Below are 23,481 nucleotides of genomic sequence, written 5' to 3'. Positions count from 1 at the left end.
TGATCCTCAAAGCGAAACATTTCGTAAGCTTCAGCAGGTGTCTGGAGAAGATGCAATGGGTGTAACACAAATTAAGGAGTGGTTCAACCGAAACAAAAATGGTCGCACATCAGCAGAGAGTGACCATCATTCTGGCAGGCCCCAAACTGCTTGGAGTGCAGCTGTTGTTGGGAGGGCGCAAAATTTGGTGATGGCAGATCATCGTTTGACTGTGCAGGAGATTGCCCAAAAGGCTGGAGTAAGTAAAGATTCTGCACATGCAATTTTGCATGATGATTTGATCATGCACCGAGTGGCTGCGAAATTCGTGCCCAAGTTGTTGTTGCCGGAACGAAAAGACCTCCATTTTGATGTTACAAAGGACCTTCTGGACACATCCAACACTGATCTTGGGTTTCTGAACACTCGGATAACTGGAGATGAGTCATGGGTGTATGGGTAAGACCCAGAAACAAAAGACAGTTGCTGCATTGGAAGCATCCTGAGTTTCCAAGGCCAAAGAAAGTGCGGCAGGTGTGAAGCAAAATCAAGGTGATGCTGACTGTCTTCTTTGATGTCTGTGGAATTGTGCATCATGAATACGCACTGGAAGGACAAACAGTGGCAAGGAGTACTATCAAGATGTTCTCTGGTGACTCTGTGATGCAGTTCCATACAAAAGACCAGACATGTGGACGGCGAAAAACTGGCAACTGCATTACGATGACGCCCCTGTACATTCATCCCACTTGGTCTAAAATTTCTTGGCCAAACAGGGAATTACAGCCATTCACCAACCTCCTTACTCTTCAGACAGGGCTCCTTGTGACTTCTGGTTGTTTTCAAAATTGAAGACACCCGTTTTGAGAGTAGAGAAGAGATAATGCGTAAAACGACGATGGGGTTGAGCACCAATTCAAAAGAAGACTTCCAGGGGTGTTTCTGGCAATGGAAGGATCGGTGGGCTACGTATGTGCAAGCACAGGGGGCTTATTTTGAAGGGGATTAGGGTTCCAACCCCATCAGGTATTTGAAATATTTCTTCTGGCCAAAGGTCAGATACTTCTTAGACAGGCCTCGTATGTGTTTCCTGTAGCAATGTTGTCAATGATGACCATGAGGTATGACAGGAATGATAGGGAGAGTGTCAGCTGCTGGTTCTACACAGCCAAGAGAGAGTGGCGGGCAGGCAATATGTTTGGAAGTAAGAGACACTAACATTCTCACATCAATATAGAAGCAAAATCCACTATGTGTTCAAGTCCCACTATAACCAAAACCTCAGAAATCCAAACATATTCAGAACAACGGCAGAATATTTGTGGCAATGAAGATATATGTTTTAAAACTGTCCTGATGATGATTAAAAATAGTGTTGCCGCAGATGACAGACTAAGTAAATTGAAAAGGCAGTGAAGATAAAAATTAATATAAACAATTTCTTTTTGTTTATTTTTTTCTATGTGTTATCAAAATGCAATGCAGAAAATCAATAAATGACGTAAGTTCAGAATAGGTGCAATGTTAATTTTTTAGGCAGATACCTTACAGCAATAAAAATTTGTAATTCCAATTACTCAAAATATCTTAAAAAGTATTATTTTCTCAAGAGTATCTTGAAAAAAGGGGATCACCTTATTCTCAGATTCATCTTATACTCAGGTGAATACAAGAATTATGATAATTTTATAACATTTCACCACAAAAACTGGAAACTTGGATCCATTATCTTTATATGTTCCAGGTCACGTCTCCAGAAACCATTAGATTCATACCAAGAAGAGGACCTTTCCATCCTCAGAGAAAAATGGAGTGATGCCTTGATGAGGAGGCGGCAATACCTAGACCAACAGATACAGAAGTTGATAAATAAACAAGGTACTACAGTTTCTGCTATATACGTAGTCTCATTCACCATTTGAGACTGTTATCCAAAACACAAATCAGATACCGTGGAAGTATGACCATGCCACAATAGCATTTCATTAATCTTCTGTATTATTTTGGTTTATTATTACAATAATTTAAAGAACCACATGGACTGAAAACAACAACCAGTTACTTTAAAATGAAATGTTAACTTCAACAGCTCTGTAAGCAAATCCTTTTTGTACATGCAGAGTGTCCAACAAAGGGCTCCCTGATTTTAAAATAATTAACGAAAGAAGCATGAAAACAAATATGAATGGGAGAAAGCAACAAATCTAAAGAAAAAAAAATGTAGATTGCTATCACCGTAAAGATGACTCACTGAGTTGCAGGCAGGTACAACAAAAAGACTGTTACACATTATAGCTTCCAAGCAAAGCCTTCTACAATAAAGAGAACACACATGCATATTCACACAAGCAAGCACACCTCACTAACACATGACCACTACCACAAGTGGCTCCAGCTTGCACAGCTGGTAGTAGTTTTCACTTGTGTGAGATGTGCTTGATTGTGTCACTGTGTGTGTGTTTTCTTTGCTGAAGAACTATTTGGTCAGACACTACAGTGTATAACAGTCTTTTCGTTGTGCCTGTCTGTAACTCAATGGGCCATCTTTATGGTGAGTAGCAATCTATCCTTTGTTGTTGATATTCCAGCCTGTAATTTCCATCATTTCAGAATGCAACATATGGCATGTTAATTGTGAAAGCAGTAGGAGTTTTATACAAAAGTTTCACAGCAGTTGGTACAAAGGCTACTAATAGACGGTGTTGTAATTGCAATACATAGCGCCTTTAAATAGCACTCCAAAAACCAGGGTGATCAGTTCCACAGTTGAAAATTTGAAAGACGTTTAGCATACCAAAGGAAGAGGTTGAAATTAAGTATTCCCTTGAGCAGGCAGCATGGCTAATGATGTAGTGGGGAATGGTGGCCCCAGCTAAACTAATGTTACTCCTGGAAATGTCACCACATTTCCAGGACTTATTCAGCAAATCCATCCAAAGAATTGCAACAAATACTATTTTGAAGTGTTCGAGCATGCATACAATACTGATAATAAGTCTGCACATGTTTTTATTCAAAATCTAAAGTTGCCACGTCATACCCCTAACCATTGAGTATCAGGGGGTTGTCTTTGTGGAGCAGGTTCTCATAGTGGTTCATGATGAAGGATTTTATGTTGACTATATCTGGTTCACAGATAAAATGCACTAAAACTTGAATGGATTCATGAATAAACAAAACAGGCAATTGTGGGGTTCCAGAAATCCACATTTGTGTGAAGCAAAAGCACTGCATTCTCACAAAGTAACTTCTGAGATGTGGTATGCAACAGAGGTGAGAATTGGTAACTTGTGAATCCAAAAATTACAATTTTGGAACAGTTTGTCATTACACAGCAAGCATTGAAGTATCGACGAGGCAGCAAGTGGTTCACATGAGGTAGAGTCTGATCACATTGCTCAAAGCAAAGTATTTTGCTTTCTTGACGAATACTTCAGGAATAGAATTCTTATATTGGATCGTACCAAATTTACTGGTGCGGGCATGGATTGGCCTCCATGTAACTACTTTTGTGGGGCACATAGAAACACTGTCTCTGTAACTATCCCACCACCCTAAATGAGCTTGAATGTTCACTCTAAGTGTCAGCTGAATCCCTTTCCATTGAAATACCAGAAGATGTGATGGAAAACTTGCTTTTTTGTCTGTGCCATCTCCTTACTGTGAGCTCTGACCATTTTGAAAAATTGTGAAGTGATTGCAAAGACTCGTGCAGAGAATGAGTTTATTTATGCATGCAGATGTGATCTGTACAGCATGAAGAACTGTCTGTTAGCATATTTGGTAACTAATGTTTTGAAACTTACGTAAAAAATTCTTACAGCTTTCACAATAAATGTACTGCTCATTGCATTCCACTGCTGGTCATTTTTTGTGTTATTCATTTTTAAAATCAGGTAGTCTTTTGTTGGATGCCCTGTATCTATCCCCCCACCACTTTTTTGCCTCCAAGTTGAGTAGTAATATGTAAGAGTATAAGTTTTCACAGTCAATGCCCAATTCAGTAGGATTCTTTTAGGTGTGTAACTGGATCACGGTGTGATAAAACTGCAGTTGTTTCGGCTACTACTGCAGATTGCCTTGATCAGTGTGACTGGTGATTTGTAACTCAGATAAAAACAGAAACCTATGACTACCAATAAGAAATTGCTTGTATTGTACAAAAAAAAGACTGTGTCCTGATCTGTTGAAAAACTTCATACACTGTCTTAAAAGCATAAACACAGTTTTTTGGCACAGATTATATTCTATAACTTTACCAGAAGTTTGGTGCATTTTAAATTTATATATTATACCATTTTTGTGGGAATTATGTAATTATTTTGGAACACTAGTCTATTTTAGGATTATTTCAACTAAAGGCCCTATGAAAGTGACTGTTCCAACAGGTCCAAATGTGCAAAAGTTTTCAGACTTCACTTGCATTAAGAAATTTCTGTCCATTAGCAGTCTGCGGTTCACTTCTACACTGTGAAATACTACAGTTAATGTACTTTACAGCACCTGTTTGACTTTGCATGTGTGATTCTGGAATACAAACAACACGGAGGCTCCAGTCTGTCACTGATAGTATGCAACATATTGATGGCTGGGCAGGGAGCCTTTTTAATTATCTTCTTTCAAGAAATTGTAGAGAGAGAAACTACTTTTGCAGTTTGTACGTTGTCTGCTGTTCAAATAACCCCATCATGGACCAGTAGTATTACTTGAAAATTACATAATTCACACTGAAATGGCAGAATACATAAACCTATTTTGTACAAAAATTATTTAAGGACATTAAATCAAGCATATAGTTACATGAATATTTGCAATTATGAAGAAATGGATTTCACAAAAAATAAGGTTTTTTTTATGTTATTGTTATACACGTGTGCAATTAGTTACGTCTGTGTTTAGTGTTAGAACAGGACATACATATTTTCAAAACTCTGTAAATTTTATGAACAAACAAGAGGCTCATTTGTCCTTTTCAAAACCCCATGATATTCTATAGAAATAAGATAACGTTATGTTTCAGTGACTTTATGTACATACAACTTACAAAAATGTCTTTTCTGGTTATGGCTTAAGTCTCAGAAATGTGTCATCACACAATTGTAATCACAGTGAATATATGTTGTTTGATGGTGGTGGTGGGATGTTTTGGTAGTCCCAATATGTTCCCAGTAACAAGTCGAGCTACTATGTCCTTTCCTCACTCCTTTAACTATAGACAGTGCCTGATGTATCTGCATCTAATGACAGTGTTTAGAGCAGAGCAAATATGAGCATGAAAATGTTCTGTGTTTTCATGGCTTACTATGGTCTGGTCAAGATACTGCTAGACCTCCACCATTACTCTTTGTAATGGTTAATTATTTGCACTGTTCAGAATATCTTTACAAATATCAGACAACAATTTATTGTTGAAATAACTTACTGAAACCTGTTAAAAACTTGTAACTCTTTCATGATCAATTTTGTGTGCCAGCACATATTGAGGGAGACAGATGCATCTTGTTATACCAGAATTCGTCCCATTTTTGGAAGCCACCTAGAATCTATTTTATTGTGTAATTTTTGATCTTGCAACCTTAGTAAATTTACTAGCTTTACTGTTTTCATAATACTAAGTCTTATTTAATGAACTTGTTTTTTCTGCGTAGATTGCAGCACAATCTGTAAGGTATTTTTCTAAAAAATTGCTCTTCTCACTTTTGAATCTTGAGTTTGATATAACGGTTAACAGAGTTAATAATATAAAACAGTAAAAAAGGAACAAATGTTCTAAGCCATGTCAACAAGTACTGTTTTATGCTAGACATTCTACAAAGTGGCCCCATTTCTGTTTCACTTGCAAAGTCATTTATTTTACAGACAAAACAGAGCAAGACCTCGAAAGAGAGCAGAGCCTGGTAGACCAGTGGGTGAGCCTGACAGAGGAACGTAATGCTGTCCTTGTGCCTGCACCAGGCTCTGGGATACCAGGAGCCCCAGCAGACTGGGAGCCGCCTCCTGGGATGGAACCACATGTGCCTGTTCTCTTCCTGGATCTCAATGGTAGTATCTGCAATTGCCTACTAATCTTTTATAATGGCATCAGGTGGCTGTAGTATTTCTTGACTCAAGGAAGCATTTGATTTGGTAATACACCAACATTTATTAACAAAAGTATAATTTGTGGAGTATCAAAAACATTGCCAGTGGATTGAGAATTTCTTGGTAGGGAGGATGCAGCATGTCGTCTTGGATGGAGAGTCATTGGCAGAAGTAGGAAGTGACTTCAGTCGTGCACCAGGGAAGTGTGTTGCTAGCATTGTTGTTCATGTTGTATATTAATGACTTGTTAGACAATGTTAATAGTTACATCAGACTTCTTGAAGATGATGCAGTTATCTGTGATGAAGTACTATCTCAAAAAAGCAGTGCAAACGTCCAGTCAGATCTTGATAAGATTTCAGAGTAGTGCAAAGATTAACAAATGTTATATTTAAATTTTCCCTGAGACATTTAAGTCTCATCTTTATCTACAATAATGTTGGAAGCTGAAGAAATGAATTAAAAACAGTGCCTCGGCTGGTACTGCTTACTAGGCAGAAATGCTGACCATTACACCATTGTGGTCAACATTGCTGCACAAATGTTGAGTGCCCTCCCCACATAAACTTCAATTCATATCTCCAGCTTACTTTCAGTACAGGACTTCTCCATTACGTCCAACACTGGAGTGCTATTCCAAATCCGGAAAGCCCTGGTAATGTGATAATGTATGGGGAAAATAAGCTGGAGATACTAATTGAAGTTTGTGTTAGGGACGGCACTTGACTTGGGTAGTTCGTACAGCAGTGTTGTCCATAGTGCTGTGGTGGTGTAATGGTCAGCATTTCTGCCTAGTAAACAGGAAGATCCAGATTCAAGTCCAGGCCGTGGCACAAATTTTAATTCATTTCTTCAGCTTCCAACATTATCATAGATTGACAAATGGTTTTAAATATTCAGAAATGTAAGGCTGTACCCTTCAAAAATACAGAAAAGTATTGTCCTCTCTGTTCAACATCAATGAGTCACAGTTGGAATCAGTTGACTCGTACATATACCAGGATGTAACAGTTAATTGGAATATAAAGTGTAATGATCACATTGGCTCAGTCATAGTCAAAGAAGACTGTTTACAAATCACCTGTGCATCTCTGCTTGGAATAGTGCAGAAATGTGTTGGATCAGTAGCATTTAGGATTAACGAGGGATATTCAATGTTTAAAGAGAATGGCAATATGAATTTTCCCAGGTTTGTTAGTCAGAAGAGATAATCATGGAGATATTGAAAATCATTAATTGGCAGACTCTTCAAATGGATGCTAATTATTCCATGAAAGCCTTCTTAAACGTTTCTGGAATATGTGTTAGAGAATCTCAAGATCTTCTCAGGCCACTACAAGTCACTCCCATAGGGTTTGTGAAGCCAAGATTAGACTAATTATGTGTGCACAGCAGCAATTAAGCAGTCATTCTTCCCACACTCTGTATATAATTGGAATGGAAACAAGTCTTTGACACATGATACCATGCTATGCAATTCACAATGGTTTGCAGAGTATGTATGTAAGTAACATACACTTCCATATATGGTTTGACTGGTTGGTTGCTGACTTGCTGACATACTGTGGTCGTGAAGTGGGGCTGAGGCTGTTTCCCAGTAAGTTATTACAATATGACGATTTATTATTATATTATAGTTTTCAGTTTTTGACGTTGTCCATTATGGACAAGCTGTAGTTCCTTTTACTCTGAAGAAGATTGGGTTATCCCAACTGAAAACTAGGTAAATCTAGGTAAACATTGCAACTGAGGCTGTTGTTAATTTAAAATTAATATTTATACAGTTGGTGACAGGGCCATGAAATGTTGAAAATATTATGAGAAAAACAATGTTACAAACTATAGCCCAATCTCCCTCTTAACCATCTCTTCAAAAATTCTTGGAAACTCATGCACAGGTTGATTGTCAGTCATCTTAGCTTCCGCAGTATCTTAAACAAGAGTCAGTTTGAATTTTGTGCTGGTATTTCTACAGAACAAGCACCCGTTTCACCAACCAGATTCTGGAAACCACGAACAATAAAATGTTTCCAATAGGTATTTTTTGTGACCTTTGATTGTGTAAACCATCTAATCCTTTTGAAAAAGACAGAATATTATGGTTTGGGTGTGTAAACCATCTAATCCTTTTGAAAAAGATAGAATATTATGGTTTGGGTGGTATCGTTGGTTCGTGGCTCCAATCATACCTAAAGGACCGTAAGCAGACTGTAATGCTGAATGGCTCATCTACATCTACATCTACATCTACATGACTACTCTGCAATTCACATTTAAGTGCTTGGCAGAGGGTTCATCGAACCACAATCATACTATCTCTCTACTATTCCACTCCCTAACAGCGAGCGGGAAAAACGAACACCTAAACCTTTCTGTTCGAGCTCTGATTTCTCTTATTTTATTTTGATGATCATTCCTACCTATGTAGGTTGGGCTCAACAAAATATTTTCGCAATCGGAAGAGACGAAAAACGTCTATGCTGTAATGACTTCCATCCCAACTCGTGTATCATATCTGCCACACTCTCTCCCCTATAACGTGATAATACAAAATGAGCTGCCCTTTTTTGCACCCTTTCGATGTCCTTCGTCAAACCCACCTGGTAAGGATCCCACACCGCGCAGCCTTATTCTAACAGAGGACGAACGAGTGTAGTGTAAGCCGTCTCTTTAGTGGACTTGTTGCATCTTCTAAGTGTCCTGCCAATGAAACGCAACCTTTGGCTCGCCTTCCCCACAATATTATCTATGTGGTCCTTCCAACTGAAGTTGTTCGTAATTTTAACACCCAGGTACTTAGTTGAATTGACAGCCTTGAGAATTGTACTATTTATCGAGTAATCGAATTCCAACGGATTTCTTTTGGAACTCATGTGGATCATCTCACACTTTTCATTATTTAGCGTCAACTGCCACCTGACACACCATACAGCAATCTTTTCTAAATCGCTTTGCAACTGATACTGGTCTTCGGATGACCTTACTAGACGGTAAATTACAGCATCATCTGCGAACAGTCTAAGAGAACTGCTCAGATTGTCACCCAGGTCATTTATATAGATCAGGAACAGCAGAGGTCCCAGGACGCTTCCCTGGGGAACACCTGATATCACTTCAGTTTTACTCGATGATTTGCCGTCTATTACTACGAACTGCGACCTTCCTGACAGGAAATCACGAATCCAGTTGCACAACTGAGACGATACCACATAGCTCCGCAGCTTTATTAGAAGTCGCTTATGAGGGACGGTGTCAAAAGCTATCCGGAAATCTAGAAATACGGAATCAACTTGAGATCCCCTGTCGATAGCGTCCTTTACTTCGTGCGAATAAAGAGCTAGCTGCGTTGCACAAGAGCGATGTTTTCTGAAGCCATGCTGATTACGTGTCAATAGATCGTTCCCTTCGCGGTGATTCATAATGTTTGAATACAGTATATGCTCCAAAACGCTACTGCAAACCGACGTCAATGATATAGGTCTGTAGTTAAATGGATTACTCCTACTACCCTTCTTGAACACTGGTGCGACCTGCGCAATTTTCCAATCTGTAGGTACAGATCTATCGGTGAGCGAGCGGTTGTATATGAGTGCTAAGTAGGGAGCTATAGTATCAGCGTAATCTGAAAGGAACCTAATCGGTATACAATCTGGACCTGAAGACTTGCCTGTATCAAGCGATTTGAGTTGCTTCGCAACCCGTAAGGTATCTACTTCTAAGAAACTCATGCTAGCAGATGTTCATGTTTCAAATTCTAGAATATTCCATTCGTCTTCCCTGGTGAAGGAATTTCGGAAAACTGCGTTCAATAACTCCGCTTTAGCGGCACAGTCGTCGATAACAGTACCATCGGCACTGTGCAGCGAAGGTATTGACTGCGTCTTGCCAGTTGTGTACTTTACATACGACCAGAATTTCTTCGGATTTTCTACCAAATTTCGAGACAATGTTTCGTTGTGGAACCTATTGAAGGCATCTCGCATCAAAGTCCGTGCCAAATTTTGCGCGTCTGTAAATTTTAGCCCATCTTCGGGATTTCGCGTTCTTCTGAACTTCGCATGCTTTTTCCGTTGCTTCTGCAACAGCGTTCGGACCTTTTTTGTGTACCACGGGGGATCCGTTCCATCTCTTACCAATTTATGAGGTATGAATCTCTCAATTGCTGTTGCTACTATATCTTTGAATTTGAGCCACATCTCATCTACATTTGCATAGTCAGTTCGAAAGGAATGGAAATTGTCTTTTAGGAAGGCTTCTAGTGACACTTTATTTTAAATAAAATTATTTTGCGTTCGTTTCTGATGGATTTGGAAGAAACTGTATTGAGCCTAGCTACAACGACCTTGTGATCACTAATCCCTGTATCAGTCATGATGCTCTCTATCAGCTCTGGATTGTTTGTGGCTAAGAGGTCAAGTGTGTTTTCGCAACCATTTACAATTCGCGTGGGTTTGTGGACTAACTGCTCGAAATAATTTTCGGAGAAAGCATTTAGGACAATCTCGGAAGACGTTTTCTGCCTACCACCCGTTTTGAACAAGTATTTTTGCCAACATACCGAGGGTAGGTTGAAGTCCCCACCAACTATAACCGTATGAGTGGGGTATTTATTTGTTACGAGACTCAAACTTTCTCTGAACTGTTCCGCAACTGTATCCTCAGAGTCTGGGTGTCGGTAGAAGGAGCCAATTATTAACTTAATTCGGCTGTTAAGTATAAACTCCACCCATACCAATTCGCAAGGAGTATCTACTTCGACTTCACTACAAGATAAACCACTACTGGCAGATACAAACACTCGACCACCAATTCTGCCTAATCTATCTTTCCTGAACACCGTCTGAGACTTCGTAAAAATTTCTGCAAAACTTATTTCAGGCTTTAGCCAGCTTTCTGTACCTATAACGATATCAGCTTCTGTGCTTTCTATTAGCGCTTGAAGCTCAGGGACTTTTCCATCCACAGAACCTGTGTCATCTGAGTAGGGCTTAGTAAGTTGTGGTGTGCCACAATTCTCTGTTTTGGGTCCACTACTATTTCTCATCTTTATTCATGATCTCCCACTTTGTTCTGATACAAACAGTAAATTTACTCTTTTTGCAGGTGACATTGATGATTTTACAGACAACAATATTGAACAAACTCGAATAAAGTTTTTAATGATATTGTAAACTGGTTTTCTTCAAATAGTCTCTCACTCAATGCAGATAAAACCCTTTGTATGAGATTCCATACTCCACAAATAAATCTGGAAGAAATTAACATTAAGTGCAGAGATAAAGAAATACAAAAAGTTGAGGTTACAGAATTCCTGGGTGTTTATATAGACAGTAAATGTAACTGGTCAGCACACCTTCTTCATCTTTACAAAACACTTAGCTCAGCAATATTTGCACTATGGGTTATTGCTTCAGTGGCTGAATTAGACACCATTAAGTCTTTGTACTTCAGCTATTTTCATTCATTAACGTAATATGCTATTTTATTCTTGAGGAACCACCCTCTCACAAAGAAAATTTTCACTGCACAATTAAAAGCCATTAAAATAATGAGTGGTGACCATCACAAGCATTCTTGCAGGCACTTGTTTCGAAAAATGGGGATCCTTATCACCTCCTCACAATATATCTTTTCCTTCTTGACCTTTGTCTGTAAAAACCCTTCTATCTACAAAGATAATAGCCAATTTCATGACTACAACACAATAACCAATAGCAGTGTGTACATTGAACAGAGAAGCCTCACTATGGTTCAAAAAGGAGCCTATTACTCCAGCATTAAGCTGTTTAATGCTCTCCCACCACACATCTAATGCCTTCACAAAAGATTGCCAGCATTCAAACAAGCTCTCAAGGAGTACCTGATAGAGAAATCTTTTTATACAGTTGATGAATTTGTGAAAGAAAATATATATAATCCCTAAATTTGCAAGTGTTGTAAGCTTAGTATAATTAATTTTATTTTGAGTGCTATCTTAGGCATATGCCAATTACACTCCTGGGAAAGGAAAAAGAACACATTGACACCGGTGTGTGTGACCCACCATACTTGCTCCGGACACTGCGAGAGGGCTGTACAAGCAATGATCACACGCACGGCACAGCGGACACACCAGGAACCACGGTGTTGGCCGTCGAATGGCGCTAGCTGCGCAGCATTTGTGCACTGCCGCCGTCAGTGTCAGCCAGTTTGCCGTGGCATACGGAGCTCCATCGCAGTCTTTAACACTGGTAGCATGCCGCGACAACGTGGACGTGAACCGTATGTGCAGTTGACGGACTTTGAGCGAGGGCGTATAGTGGGCATGCGGGAGGCCGGGTGGACGTATCGCCGAATTGCTCAACACGTGGGGCGTGAGGTCTCCACAGTACATCGATGTTGTCGTCAGTGGTCGGCGGAAGGTGCACGTGCCCGTCGACCTGGGACCGGACCGCAGCGACGCACGGATGCACGCCAAGACTGTAGGATCCTACGCAGTGCCGTAGGGGACCGCACCGCCACTTCCCAGCAAATTAGGGACACTGTTGCTCCTGGGGTATCGGTGAGGACCATTCGCAACCGTCTCAATGAAGCTGGGCTACGGTCCCGCACACTGTTAGGCCGTCTTCCGCTCATGCCCCAACAGCGTGCAGCCCGCCTCCAGTGGTGTCGCGACAGGTGTGAATGGAGGGACGAATGGAGATGTGTCGTCTTCAGCGATGAGAGTCGCTTCTGCCTTGGTGCCAATGATGGTTGTATGCGTGTTTGGCGCCGTGCAGGTGAGCGCCACAATCAGGACTGCATAAGACCGAGGCACACAGGGCCAACACCCGGCATCATGGTGTGGGGAGTGATCTCCTACACTGGCCGTACACCTCTGGTGATCGTCGAGGGGACACTGAATAGTGCACGGTACATACAAACCGTCATCGAACCCATCGTTCTACCATTCCTAGACCGGCAAGGAAACTTGCTGTTCCAACATCACAATGCACGTCCGCATGTATCCCGTGCCACCCAACGTGCTCTAGAAGGTGTAAGTCAACTACCCTGGCCAGCACGATCTCCGGATCTGTCCCCCATTGAGCATGTTTGCGACTGGATGAAGCGTCGTCTCATGCGGTCTGCACGTCCAGCACGAATGCTGGTCCAACTGAGGTGCCAGGTGGAAATGGCATGGCAAGCCGTTCCACAGGACTACATCCAGCATCTCTACGATTGTCTCCATGGGAGAATAGCAGCCTGCATTGCTGCGAAAGATGGATATACACTGTACTAGTGCCGACATTGTGCATGCTCTGTTGCCTGTGTCTATGTGCCTGTGGTTCTGTCAGTGTGATCATGTGATGTATCTGACCCCAGGAATGTGTCAATAAAGTTTCCCCTTCCTGGGACAATGAATTCACTGTGTTCTTATTTCAATTTCCAGGAGTGTATTTATCAGTATTCCTGTTTTTCCTTTGGAACATTTAGTTTATCGTGACTCCTGTATATATTACACATCCTTTACACGTGAAACAAAAATGTTCTGTTAACTGAATGTGCTGTTGCTTAGCTGATATCTTATTTACATCGTATCTTTTATTTATGTAAGATATATTTCAACTGTCTACAATCTGACACATTGTATATCATAAATGTATTACTCATCCTTAACATGTGAAACACAATTTTCTGTTAATTGATTGTGCTGTTGTTTAGTTGATTTTTATGTATATTGTATCTTTTTATTGTATTTATACAAGTTATATTTGAACTATGTAGAATCTGACATGTTCCATATCCTTGTGATTCACTCGCTACCAGTAACTACAGAACATGAAATGAAATAGAATAAAATAAATAAATGCTCTCTACTTAGGCAAGTGCATTGCCTTTGTTACCTATTCGATTGGGAATATCCCAACTGAAGATACATCTTTACACAAAAATAGATAAATTGTGAAGGCTTGTAATAGCATAACAGTGTTTTGGATTTAAATCAACAAACCATCTACAACTGCTGTGTGGATGAGATCTCTGGTATTTACCATCCAATTTTTATGCACGTGTGAGTGTGTGTGTGTGTGTGTGTGTGTGTGTGTGTGTGTGTGTGTGAGGGGGGGAAGGGGTTACATCAATGGAGAGGAAGTAAGGGAACACTTGGTACATATTACATATTTATGATTTCATGCATGCTATCAAGTTTCAAAATTTGTTTTCTCTTATATTTCTTTGCATCTGTATCATTATGGTGTCAGTCTTAAATTATTAAATTTGTTATAAATGTATCTTACTGATCATGAATGGTCATCAATTTGATTGTTCATAACTGTACATTCGTGTGGTTAAAACTGGGCTGTAACTGCCTCTATCCATTTTCTTTCTGAAAAAGCTAATGATTATTGTAGTTTAACCTGTGTTTTTATCAGACTAAAGTATCCCCAAAATATTTGGCAGCTATTAAAATTAAAAAGAAAAGGATGTATACAGAACTAAGGCTTCATTGATTCTTACCCACATTGCTTTAGAACAGCTGTTCTACTTTATTATTTGTCTTGCTATGTAAACATGTTTCAAAATGAGGAAATGGAAGTTGACATTGTGTATTATTCCATTTGTTAATTGTACCCTTAATTTTTTGTCTTCATTTTGAAAATATTTTTATTAATATTTTTGTTTGTTTTCATGCAGAGATATTGAAATATTCAGTTTATTAAAAAATTTGAGTGTCTGTCAGTAATTGTATCAATTTTTTTGCTAATATTTGTCATTACTTTTTCTGCTGTAACTTGACATGATTCTTCATTATTACAGCTGATGATCTATCTGTACATCAATCTGGGGAAGATGTTTCAATTACTGGAGCAAATTCAATTCTACCTAAGGAACACGGCAACAAATTCTATAACTTACCTATAATTAAACATGAAGAAAAAGATGTTTGTGCTGTAGCAGCATGGGACTCATCCATCCATGACAGCTTGCACTTAAATAAAGTTACAGAAGGTAAAAAAAAGGGCACTGCTTGCTTGTATTCAGTATGGACACAAATTTGTTTATGGTGCAGTTACGTAGCTGCTGGTCACATGTGTGTTTCACTGTTTTTATATTTTTTTAAAAATGGGTAATCATTTGAGTGTACTAAAGCATAAATAACAATTAGGTGTTGAACCCTGAATGTGTTGAATCACCGCAACCAAAACAACCGGCATCCAAATGTCATTACCCAGTTTCCTTCAGGTCATTGGAATCCAGCAGAGAAATTCCTGGTACACGTACCATTCATATTTCTAGCTTGTGTACAGAATATCAATGTGAAGTTTGCCAACATACCATATTTTAATGGATGGTAGGTATTCTCAAGACTGTGCTAAAGGGGATCTTACAACAGAGACTAAATAATGTGTCTGCAATTGGATGCTCATGGATGATAATTGTAGCTATCTTCCAACTTCTTGCTCTGACTGCTTCTCAGAATATATAAAAGGAATTATAATGTTATAATCTTACTTCAGAGTTATTACAACTTCAATTAGGCATTTGTGGAATGATGACAGACACTGGAAGAAGATACTTGATCTCATTAAAAGAAAAAGAAAAACTGAATATCAAAAGTATTTGCAACAAAAGGGGGTGGGATTGCCTATTTATCGGCTTCTCAATCAGGAAAAACTGGAGCAGAGGTGAGAGACATATTCCTGATAACCCGTTTCTTAAAATTTGGGAGACTTTACATATTCAACTAGTTTTTTGATTTGCCCCAGCGGCTGTTTCTCTCATTTTAAAATAAATTTGTCCCTCTGAAAGTTGAAACTGCCTCACAAATCGCTGTTTGTTGTATTGGATTTACATCCTCTTACATAAGATATTATCGCACACCTTTTCCTTCACTTGTTATGATAGTGCTGTATGTTTTGTGTGTTTAATGGTGAATTAATCTTTCATTTAACACTTCAGCATTGGGGAATGTATTCATGTCTTGATTTATGACCAAAGGTATTGTTTATTTTAATGTCCATAATGGAGACAAACGTGAACAATGGGTAATTTACAGTGAGAATGACGACAGGAAACTATTGGGAACGCACAATTTTTTCTGTGTAGACAGTCCCTCTTAGTTAACAATCAGTCCTTAGATTTGAATTGCGACTTGTATTGTATTTGCTTATTAAGATGCTCATATCTCACCATTTTTTTATTTTACTTCTAATAGATTGTGCCATCTACACAGGTTTTGAGCCTCACCAGACTCAAAACTGATAGATATCTGAAATAACATGCATATTGTTTCCTGTCAGTTGAAAACATAAAATCTATAAACAAATCTGTGTTTATATTTGGCACTTTGTTCATAACTGTCCTCTTGAATATACTATTCATAATTGTCCATTTTGATCACACCTTGTTGAATAATACACAATATGACCAGTTTTGGCTTACTGCCATCATTAAGAGTATTCTGATGCTAAGGTCAATGTCAAATGCTTTGCACATGCAGTTACATAAACAGGTGCACCTGTTCATGTACCTGGGTGTACAAAGCATTTGACATTAATACTCATAGCAGTAAGCTAAACCAGTCATACCAGTGTGATCAATACAGACAATTATGATTAAATTATTTTCTGTCTCAATAAGAAATATATTTTTAAAATATTTCTTGATTTTAAACACATTTTGAGATGCAATGAATACTTGGAAATTAATCATGAACTAGACCAAGAAATTTAAATTTACTGTGATATACTGTTCAGATTACAATAATAATGACATGACTGAAATGTTTTTGCAGCCAATGAAAGGGTTTATCTGATATTGAAAACAACTGTCAGACTGTCTCATCCAGCAACTATGGATTTAGTTCTTAGGAAGAGACTTGCTTTGAATATATACAAGCGACAAAGCATAACTGACAGGATACGAAAAAAGATTGTTCGAACAGACTGCCTCACACAGAGTGGTGTCACATATGAGATTGTATCAAACATTCCAAAGGTAAGAAAGTGCTTAAATTTAGTTTTGAATAAGTGAACTGATTGTTAGTCTGCATCTTTTAATTTGATATTTAGCATTTACACACAGTCACACACATTCTTAAATTAAGAAATGTCTAGATCTGTACTCTGCAAACCACTGTGAAGTGCACAGCATAGGTTACATCCCATTTAAAGGAATACCCAAGGTTTACAAAACAATATGAAGTACAGCAATAATGTATGCACTAAAAGTTGACCCCCCCCACACCATTCCGACTTCTTACATGATACAAGGTGTACCAGAAAACCAGCTTTAAGTTGCGAGTGAATACTATACAGTGGAAAATATCCCTCCAACAGGACAATATCCCTCCAACAGTGGCATACAGAAAATTGATAGTGGGTATGATACACTTGTACAGCAATGTAGGATGTATTATGAAACCTCATAGTGCGGATCATGTCATGTCATATCTTACAGAGACATCTCTCATGGTTGAATACCATATTTACTCGAATCTAAGCCGCACTTGAATCTAAGACAAGAGGACAGTTGTAGTTGGTGGGGACTTCAACCTACCCTCGGTATGTTGGCAAAAATACTTGTTCAAAACTGGTGGTAGGCAGAAAACATCTTCCGAGATTGTCCTAAATGCTTTCTCCGAAAATTATTTCAAGCAGTTAGTCCACGAACCCACGCGAATTGTAAATGGTTGCGAAAACACACTTGACCTCTTAGCCACAAACAATCCAGAGCTGATAGAGAGCATCATGACTGATACAGGGATTAGTGATCACAAGGTCGTTGTAGCTAGGCTCAATACAGTTTCTTCCAAATCCATCAGAAACGAACGCAAAATAATTTTATTTAAAAAAGCGGATAAAGTGTCACTAGAAGCCTTCCTAAAAGACAATTTCCATTCCTTTCGAACTGACTATGCAAATGTAGATGAGATGTGGCTCAAATTCAAAGATATAGTAGCAACAGCAATTGAGAGATTCATACCTCATAAATTGGTAAGAAATGGAACGGATCCCCCGTGGTACACAAAAAAGGTCCGAACGCTGTTGCAGAAGCAACGGAAAAAGCATGCGAAGTTCAGAAGAACGCGAAATCCCGAAGATGGGCTAAAATTTACAGACGCGCAAAATTTGGCACGGACTTTGATGCGAGATGCCTTCAATAGGTTCCACAACGAAACATTGTCTCGAAACTTGGTAGAAAATCCGAAGAAATTCTGGTCGTATGTAAAGTACACAACTGGCAAGACGCAGTCAATACCTTCGCTGCGCATTGCCGATGGTACTGTTATCGACGACTGTGCCGCTAAAGCGGAGTTATTGAACGCAGTTTTCCGAAATTCCTTCACCAGGGAAGACGAATGGAATATTCTAGAATTTGAAACATGAACATCTGCTAGCATGAGTTTCTTAGAAGTAGATACCTTACGGGTTGCGAAGCAACTCAAATCGCTTGATACAGGCAAGTCTTCAGGTCCAGATTGTATACCGATTAGGTTCCTTTCAGATTACGCTGATACTATAGCTCCCTACTTAGCACTCATATACAACCGCTCGCTCACCGATAGATCTGTACCTACAGATTGGAAAATTGCGCAGGTCGCACCAGTGTTCAAGAAGGGTAGTAGGAGTAATCCATTTAACTACAGACCTATATCATTGACGTCGGTTTGCAGTAGCGTTTTGGAGCATATACTGTATTCAAACATTATGAATCACCGCGAAGGGAACGATCTATTGACACGTAATCAGCATGGCTTCAGAAAACATCGCTCTTGTGCAACGCAGCTAGCTCTTTATTCGCACGAAGTAAAGGACGCTATCGACAGGGGATCTCAAGTTGATTCCGTATTTCTAGATTTCCGGATAGCTTTTGACACCGTCCCTCATAAGCGACTTCTAATAAAGCTGCGGAGCTATGTGGTATCGTCTCAGTTGTGCAACTGGATTCGTGATTTCCTGTCAGGAAGGTCGCAGTTCGTAGTAATAGACGGCAAATCATCGAGTAAAACTGAAGTGATATCAGGTGTTCCCCAGGGAAGCGTCCTGGGACCTCTGCTGTTCCTGATCTATATAAATGACCTGGGTGACAATCTGAGCAGTTCTCTTAGACTGTTCGCAGATGATGCTGTAATTTACCGTCTAGTAAGGTCATCCGAAGACCAGTATCAGTTGCAAAGCGATTTAGAAAAGATTGCTGTATGGTGTGTCAGGTGGCAGTTGACGCTAAATAATGAAAAGTGTGAGATGATCCACATGAGTTCCAAAAGAAATCCGTTGGAATTCGATTACTCGATAAATAGTACAATTCTCAAGGCTGTCAATTCAACTAAGTACCTGGGTGTTAAAATTACGAACAACTTCAGTTGGAAGGACCACATAGATAATATTGTGGGGAAGGCGAGCCAAAGGTTGCGTTTCATTGGCAGGACACTTAGAAGATGCAACAAGTCCACTAAAGAGACGGCTTACACTACACTCGTTCGTCCTCTGTTAGAATAAGGCTGCGCGGTGTGGGATCCTTACCAGGTGGGTTTGACGAAGGACATCGAAAGGGTGCAAAAAAGGGCAGCTCATTTTGTATTATCACGTTATAGGGGAGAGAGTGTGGCAGATATGATACACGAGTTGGGATGGAAGTCATTACAGCAAAGACGTTTTTTGTCGCGGCGAGACCTTTTACGAAATTTCAGTCACCAACTTTCTCTTCCGAATGCGAAAATATTTTGTTGAGCCCAACCTACATAGGTAGGAATGATCATCAAAATAAAATAAGAGAAATCAGAGCTCAAACAGAAAGGTTTAGGTGTTCGTTTTTTCCCGCTCGCTGTTCGGGAGTGGAATAGTAGAGAGATAGTATGATTGTGGTTCGATGAACCCTCTGCCAAGCACTTAAATGTGAATTGCAGAGTAGTCATGTAGATGTAAGCCACACCTGAAAAATGAGACTCGAAATGAAGGGGGTGAAAAAAAAATTCCCGAATCTAAGCTGCACCTGAAATTTGAGATTCGAAATTTAAGGGGAGAGTAAACTTTAAGACCGCAGCTCCAGGTAGAAACAAAGTTGGTCCATTGTAACATGAGACACAATTTAGGTCGAATGGATGAAGATACAGCTACAGTAGTTTGGTTCGAGTCATAAGCTTAGCAGTTAAGCTTTATCAGGTAGCCATAGCTATGGGTCAAGCGCTCTGTCCGTATTTATACGGGTACCCTTCCTTGTCTCATTAGCGAAACAATGGCAAGAGACTGGTGTTTGTTGTTGCTTACACTACTGCTTTCTTTGATAATGATTAACAAGAAGCAAATAATAGACTGCATAGGACAGAAATGTTCTGAATGACAATTTAGCGAAAGTTTTTCTCCGTTTGAAAATCTGTGCAGACAACTCTTTATTATATTACATTCTGCACATAAATTAGTCATCTTAGATTCAAAAATCTAGTCAGTTGCTGTGCTTCATTTCTCACTGTAACACTATCCAGCATAAGAATAATACAAATAGAAACATGACATGATATGTATATTCTTCCGCGTTTGCGGTTGTCTCACTCTAGTTTCGCAGATTATTAGGCAGACATTATTTAAATGAAATAGCAGCAAACATGAAAGAATACATGGCATAATGTTTACATTCTTATTTTTCTTATGGTGAAGGGAATACTGCGTGTGATTCACGATTCATAAAAGTTCCTATTAGCAACCATCTCTTGTTACAGGTAGGAAAAAATTCAGAACATAGAATTGGCTATATTGACATACATTCCAAACAGTCTTGCCAGTCGTATTTTCGTAGTAGATTTTTAATGATGAATTCAAATGCAGTGTGTGTTGTTGTGGTCTTCAGTCCATAGACTGGTTTGATGCAGCTCTCCATGCTTCTCTATCCTGTGCAATGCAGAGTAGTAACACTTATAAAATAAGAATGAAAATAACTTAGTAATTAAATGCTGAAATTTAAAACAAAATTTCATTAGGTTTGTAATACATCTTATACGAAATGTTTAACATAAAATTCATGATTCTGAATCACTATCACTCGATTCTTTGTTGCTCATTTCTTCACACAGAGCATCGTCCTCTGTACCAACTAGTGCATTGGATATTGGACATTTTTTAAATGCTTGTTCCACCGTCTGATTTGGAACACACTCCCACGCATCATAAATCCATTGGCACACTTATGAATCGCTGAAATTCCACAAGTTTTTCTTCAAAATTTTTTAGCAGCTTCTGTGTAACTGATGTTCGCCTCCGAAGTGAAAAACACCGGCACTTCATAAACAGATCAATCCACCTGCGACTAGCCTTAAAATTTTTGATTTTTTGCTCTATAGCCATCTCATGTGCCGTAATTTTTAAAATTTTGGCATTCACAGGCATGAATTTCTAATACTGTTCCTTAACAAATTCATTTACAATCACTTCTAGTGCTTGATATCGGTCACACTTTGGCCCACTAAATGCTTTCCTGCTACTAGAACATTCAAAAATTTGTCTCTCTGCAGTCGCCTGACGTTGTTCTCATCAATCAAAAGAAATAACTCCCCTCTTGAATTTGGCACTATAACGAAAGTGCTTCACAAAATTGCACGAAGCAATAGGTGCGCTACACAAAATCTTAATGAGCCCCAGCCTATCAACTCGCGCAACAATCCTAAAGTTTTGTGCATTGTTGGTATTTTTGTGTTAAGAAATTTATTTTTGTTGTTACAAATATTTGAAAGGCTGCTACATTCGAAGATGAACAATATGGAATTTCTATTTACTTTGTTGGGTAACGTATGAAAATGCAGTGGTCGAAACTAGGGGTGGAGAACAAACCTCTTCTTCTACTTTTTTTAAAAATTTATTTACTGACGCAGAGGTTTTGGTGCCAGTATTTACCTTTGTGCCTGCAAAGCATGGCTGTGTAGCACTACATATATTCGACGACAGAAGTAGTTGTGGCGGCACCTACCAACATTTTTCAGAACTTCCGCTTACTTTGCACTCGATTCTAAGCCACAGGCGGTTTTTTGGATTACAAAAACTGGAAAAAAAAAATGTGGCTTAGATTCGAGTAAATACGGTAAGCATCCTCTGGAGATCATCAGTTGTCTTCAGTAGCAGTTCAATTCATTTCAATTTATTGCTCTTAACACACAATTTTACATGCATGTGCATTTCCAACTAAGTATAAAGTTTTTACAATTACATTTTTTTTAGTTTACATTATTTCTTATTACGTTTTAATTCATGATAAATTCAAGTTAGAAGGGCATTTTTGGGTTAGCCACTGCTTGACTCAATTTTTTAGAAGTACCCCTGTCAATATCTTAACTACATTTGGTAACAAGTTATTAAAAACAGCTCCTTTGACATAAGGGCTTTTCGCTGTTAAAGTAAATCTTCTGTTAAGCATATGAGAATCTTTCTATGCCTTGTTAAATAGTTTTCAAGATCCATGTTTGTTTTTGTGATCTTAGTATCTTCCTTCACTAGCACTATAGTTTCTAGTACTTACACCCATAAACTGTGAGAATATTGTGTCTAATGAATATGGGTTTTCACGAAGTTCCTGATTTTATTTTTGCTGTGTTACTCAAGGATTGCTTCTGCAATATGAAAACCGTTTTCATATTAGTTGGCATTTCCCACCCCACCATAAGACAAGAAAGGATACACTAATTCATAATATACAGTCCTTAGGGTTTCAAAATTAAGATATGGTGATAATCTTCTTAATACATATAGACTGGGTGTTGTTTTTGTTACAGAAATAATCAGCTTGCTTCTTCCATGAAAGTTAATCATGTATGCATAAACCGAAGAATTTACAATCTGTACAGGTTTTTGGTAGAATTTCATCAATCACAGTATTTTGTCTGTTTGGACCACTTGGTTTAAAATGAATAATGTTAGTTTTTTTCATATTTACTTTTAGGTTCTCTTTCTCAAAATGAGCTCTTACCTTTTCAATAAAGTTACGTATCTCTTCAACTAGGCTGGGCTCATTGTCTGCATGGCAGACACCAGATGTATTTCTGAATACATAGTGATCAATTGCATATTGTCAAGAGAACATTGGAAATCATTTACGCAGCGTAGGACTGGACCTAAAATGGAGCCCTGAAGAACACCAGAATGTACATTTCTTATACTTGATCTTCTCTTCTCCAGTATTTCTCCATCAGAGTGCCCTGTTTTCTAGCCTTTAAATATGTTTCTACCAGTTGCATAAGTTTTCCAGTGACACCACTCTTCACAATTTTTGATAAGAGCACATCATGATGTACTCTGTCAAAAGCCCTTGAGAGGTCCAGGAATACTCCTGCTGCTTGGGCTTTTTCATTTATTTTTTCAAGTACACGATGGACAAATTGTACTGCTGCTGATGTGGTACTTCGACCTCTTCTGAAACCATGCTTGAAGGCACTTAATATGTCAGCTTCATTGTAATGTTCCAAATTTTTTTAAATAT

General features: G+C 38.8%; 1 protein-coding gene across 3 annotated transcripts in view; it reads left to right on the top strand.

Moving 5' to 3' along the window:
• LOC126336356 (kinesin-like protein KIF13A) overlaps window positions 1-23,481 on the top strand; it is a 1,265,558-nt gene that overhangs the window by 1,141,803 nt on the left and 100,274 nt on the right. For all 3 annotated transcript variants that reach the window (XM_049999947.1, XM_049999946.1, XM_049999945.1), the window contains exons 22-25: window positions 1,724-1,857; window positions 5,839-6,021; window positions 14,836-15,027; window positions 16,814-17,016. In XM_049999947.1, the coding sequence (XP_049855904.1) occupies window positions 1,724-1,857; window positions 5,839-6,021; window positions 14,836-15,027; window positions 16,814-17,016 (712 nt within the window). The remainder of the gene's footprint in view (window positions 1-1,723; window positions 1,858-5,838; window positions 6,022-14,835; window positions 15,028-16,813; window positions 17,017-23,481) is intronic.

The sequence above is a fragment of the Schistocerca gregaria genome, chromosome 2 (assembly GCF_023897955.1).
Source record: "Schistocerca gregaria isolate iqSchGreg1 chromosome 2, iqSchGreg1.2, whole genome shotgun sequence".
In the NCBI taxonomy this organism is placed as follows: domain Eukaryota; kingdom Metazoa; phylum Arthropoda; class Insecta; order Orthoptera; family Acrididae; genus Schistocerca; species Schistocerca gregaria.
The sequence above is the reverse complement of the archived record's forward strand: the minus strand, read 5'-3'. Positions and strand labels throughout refer to the sequence as shown.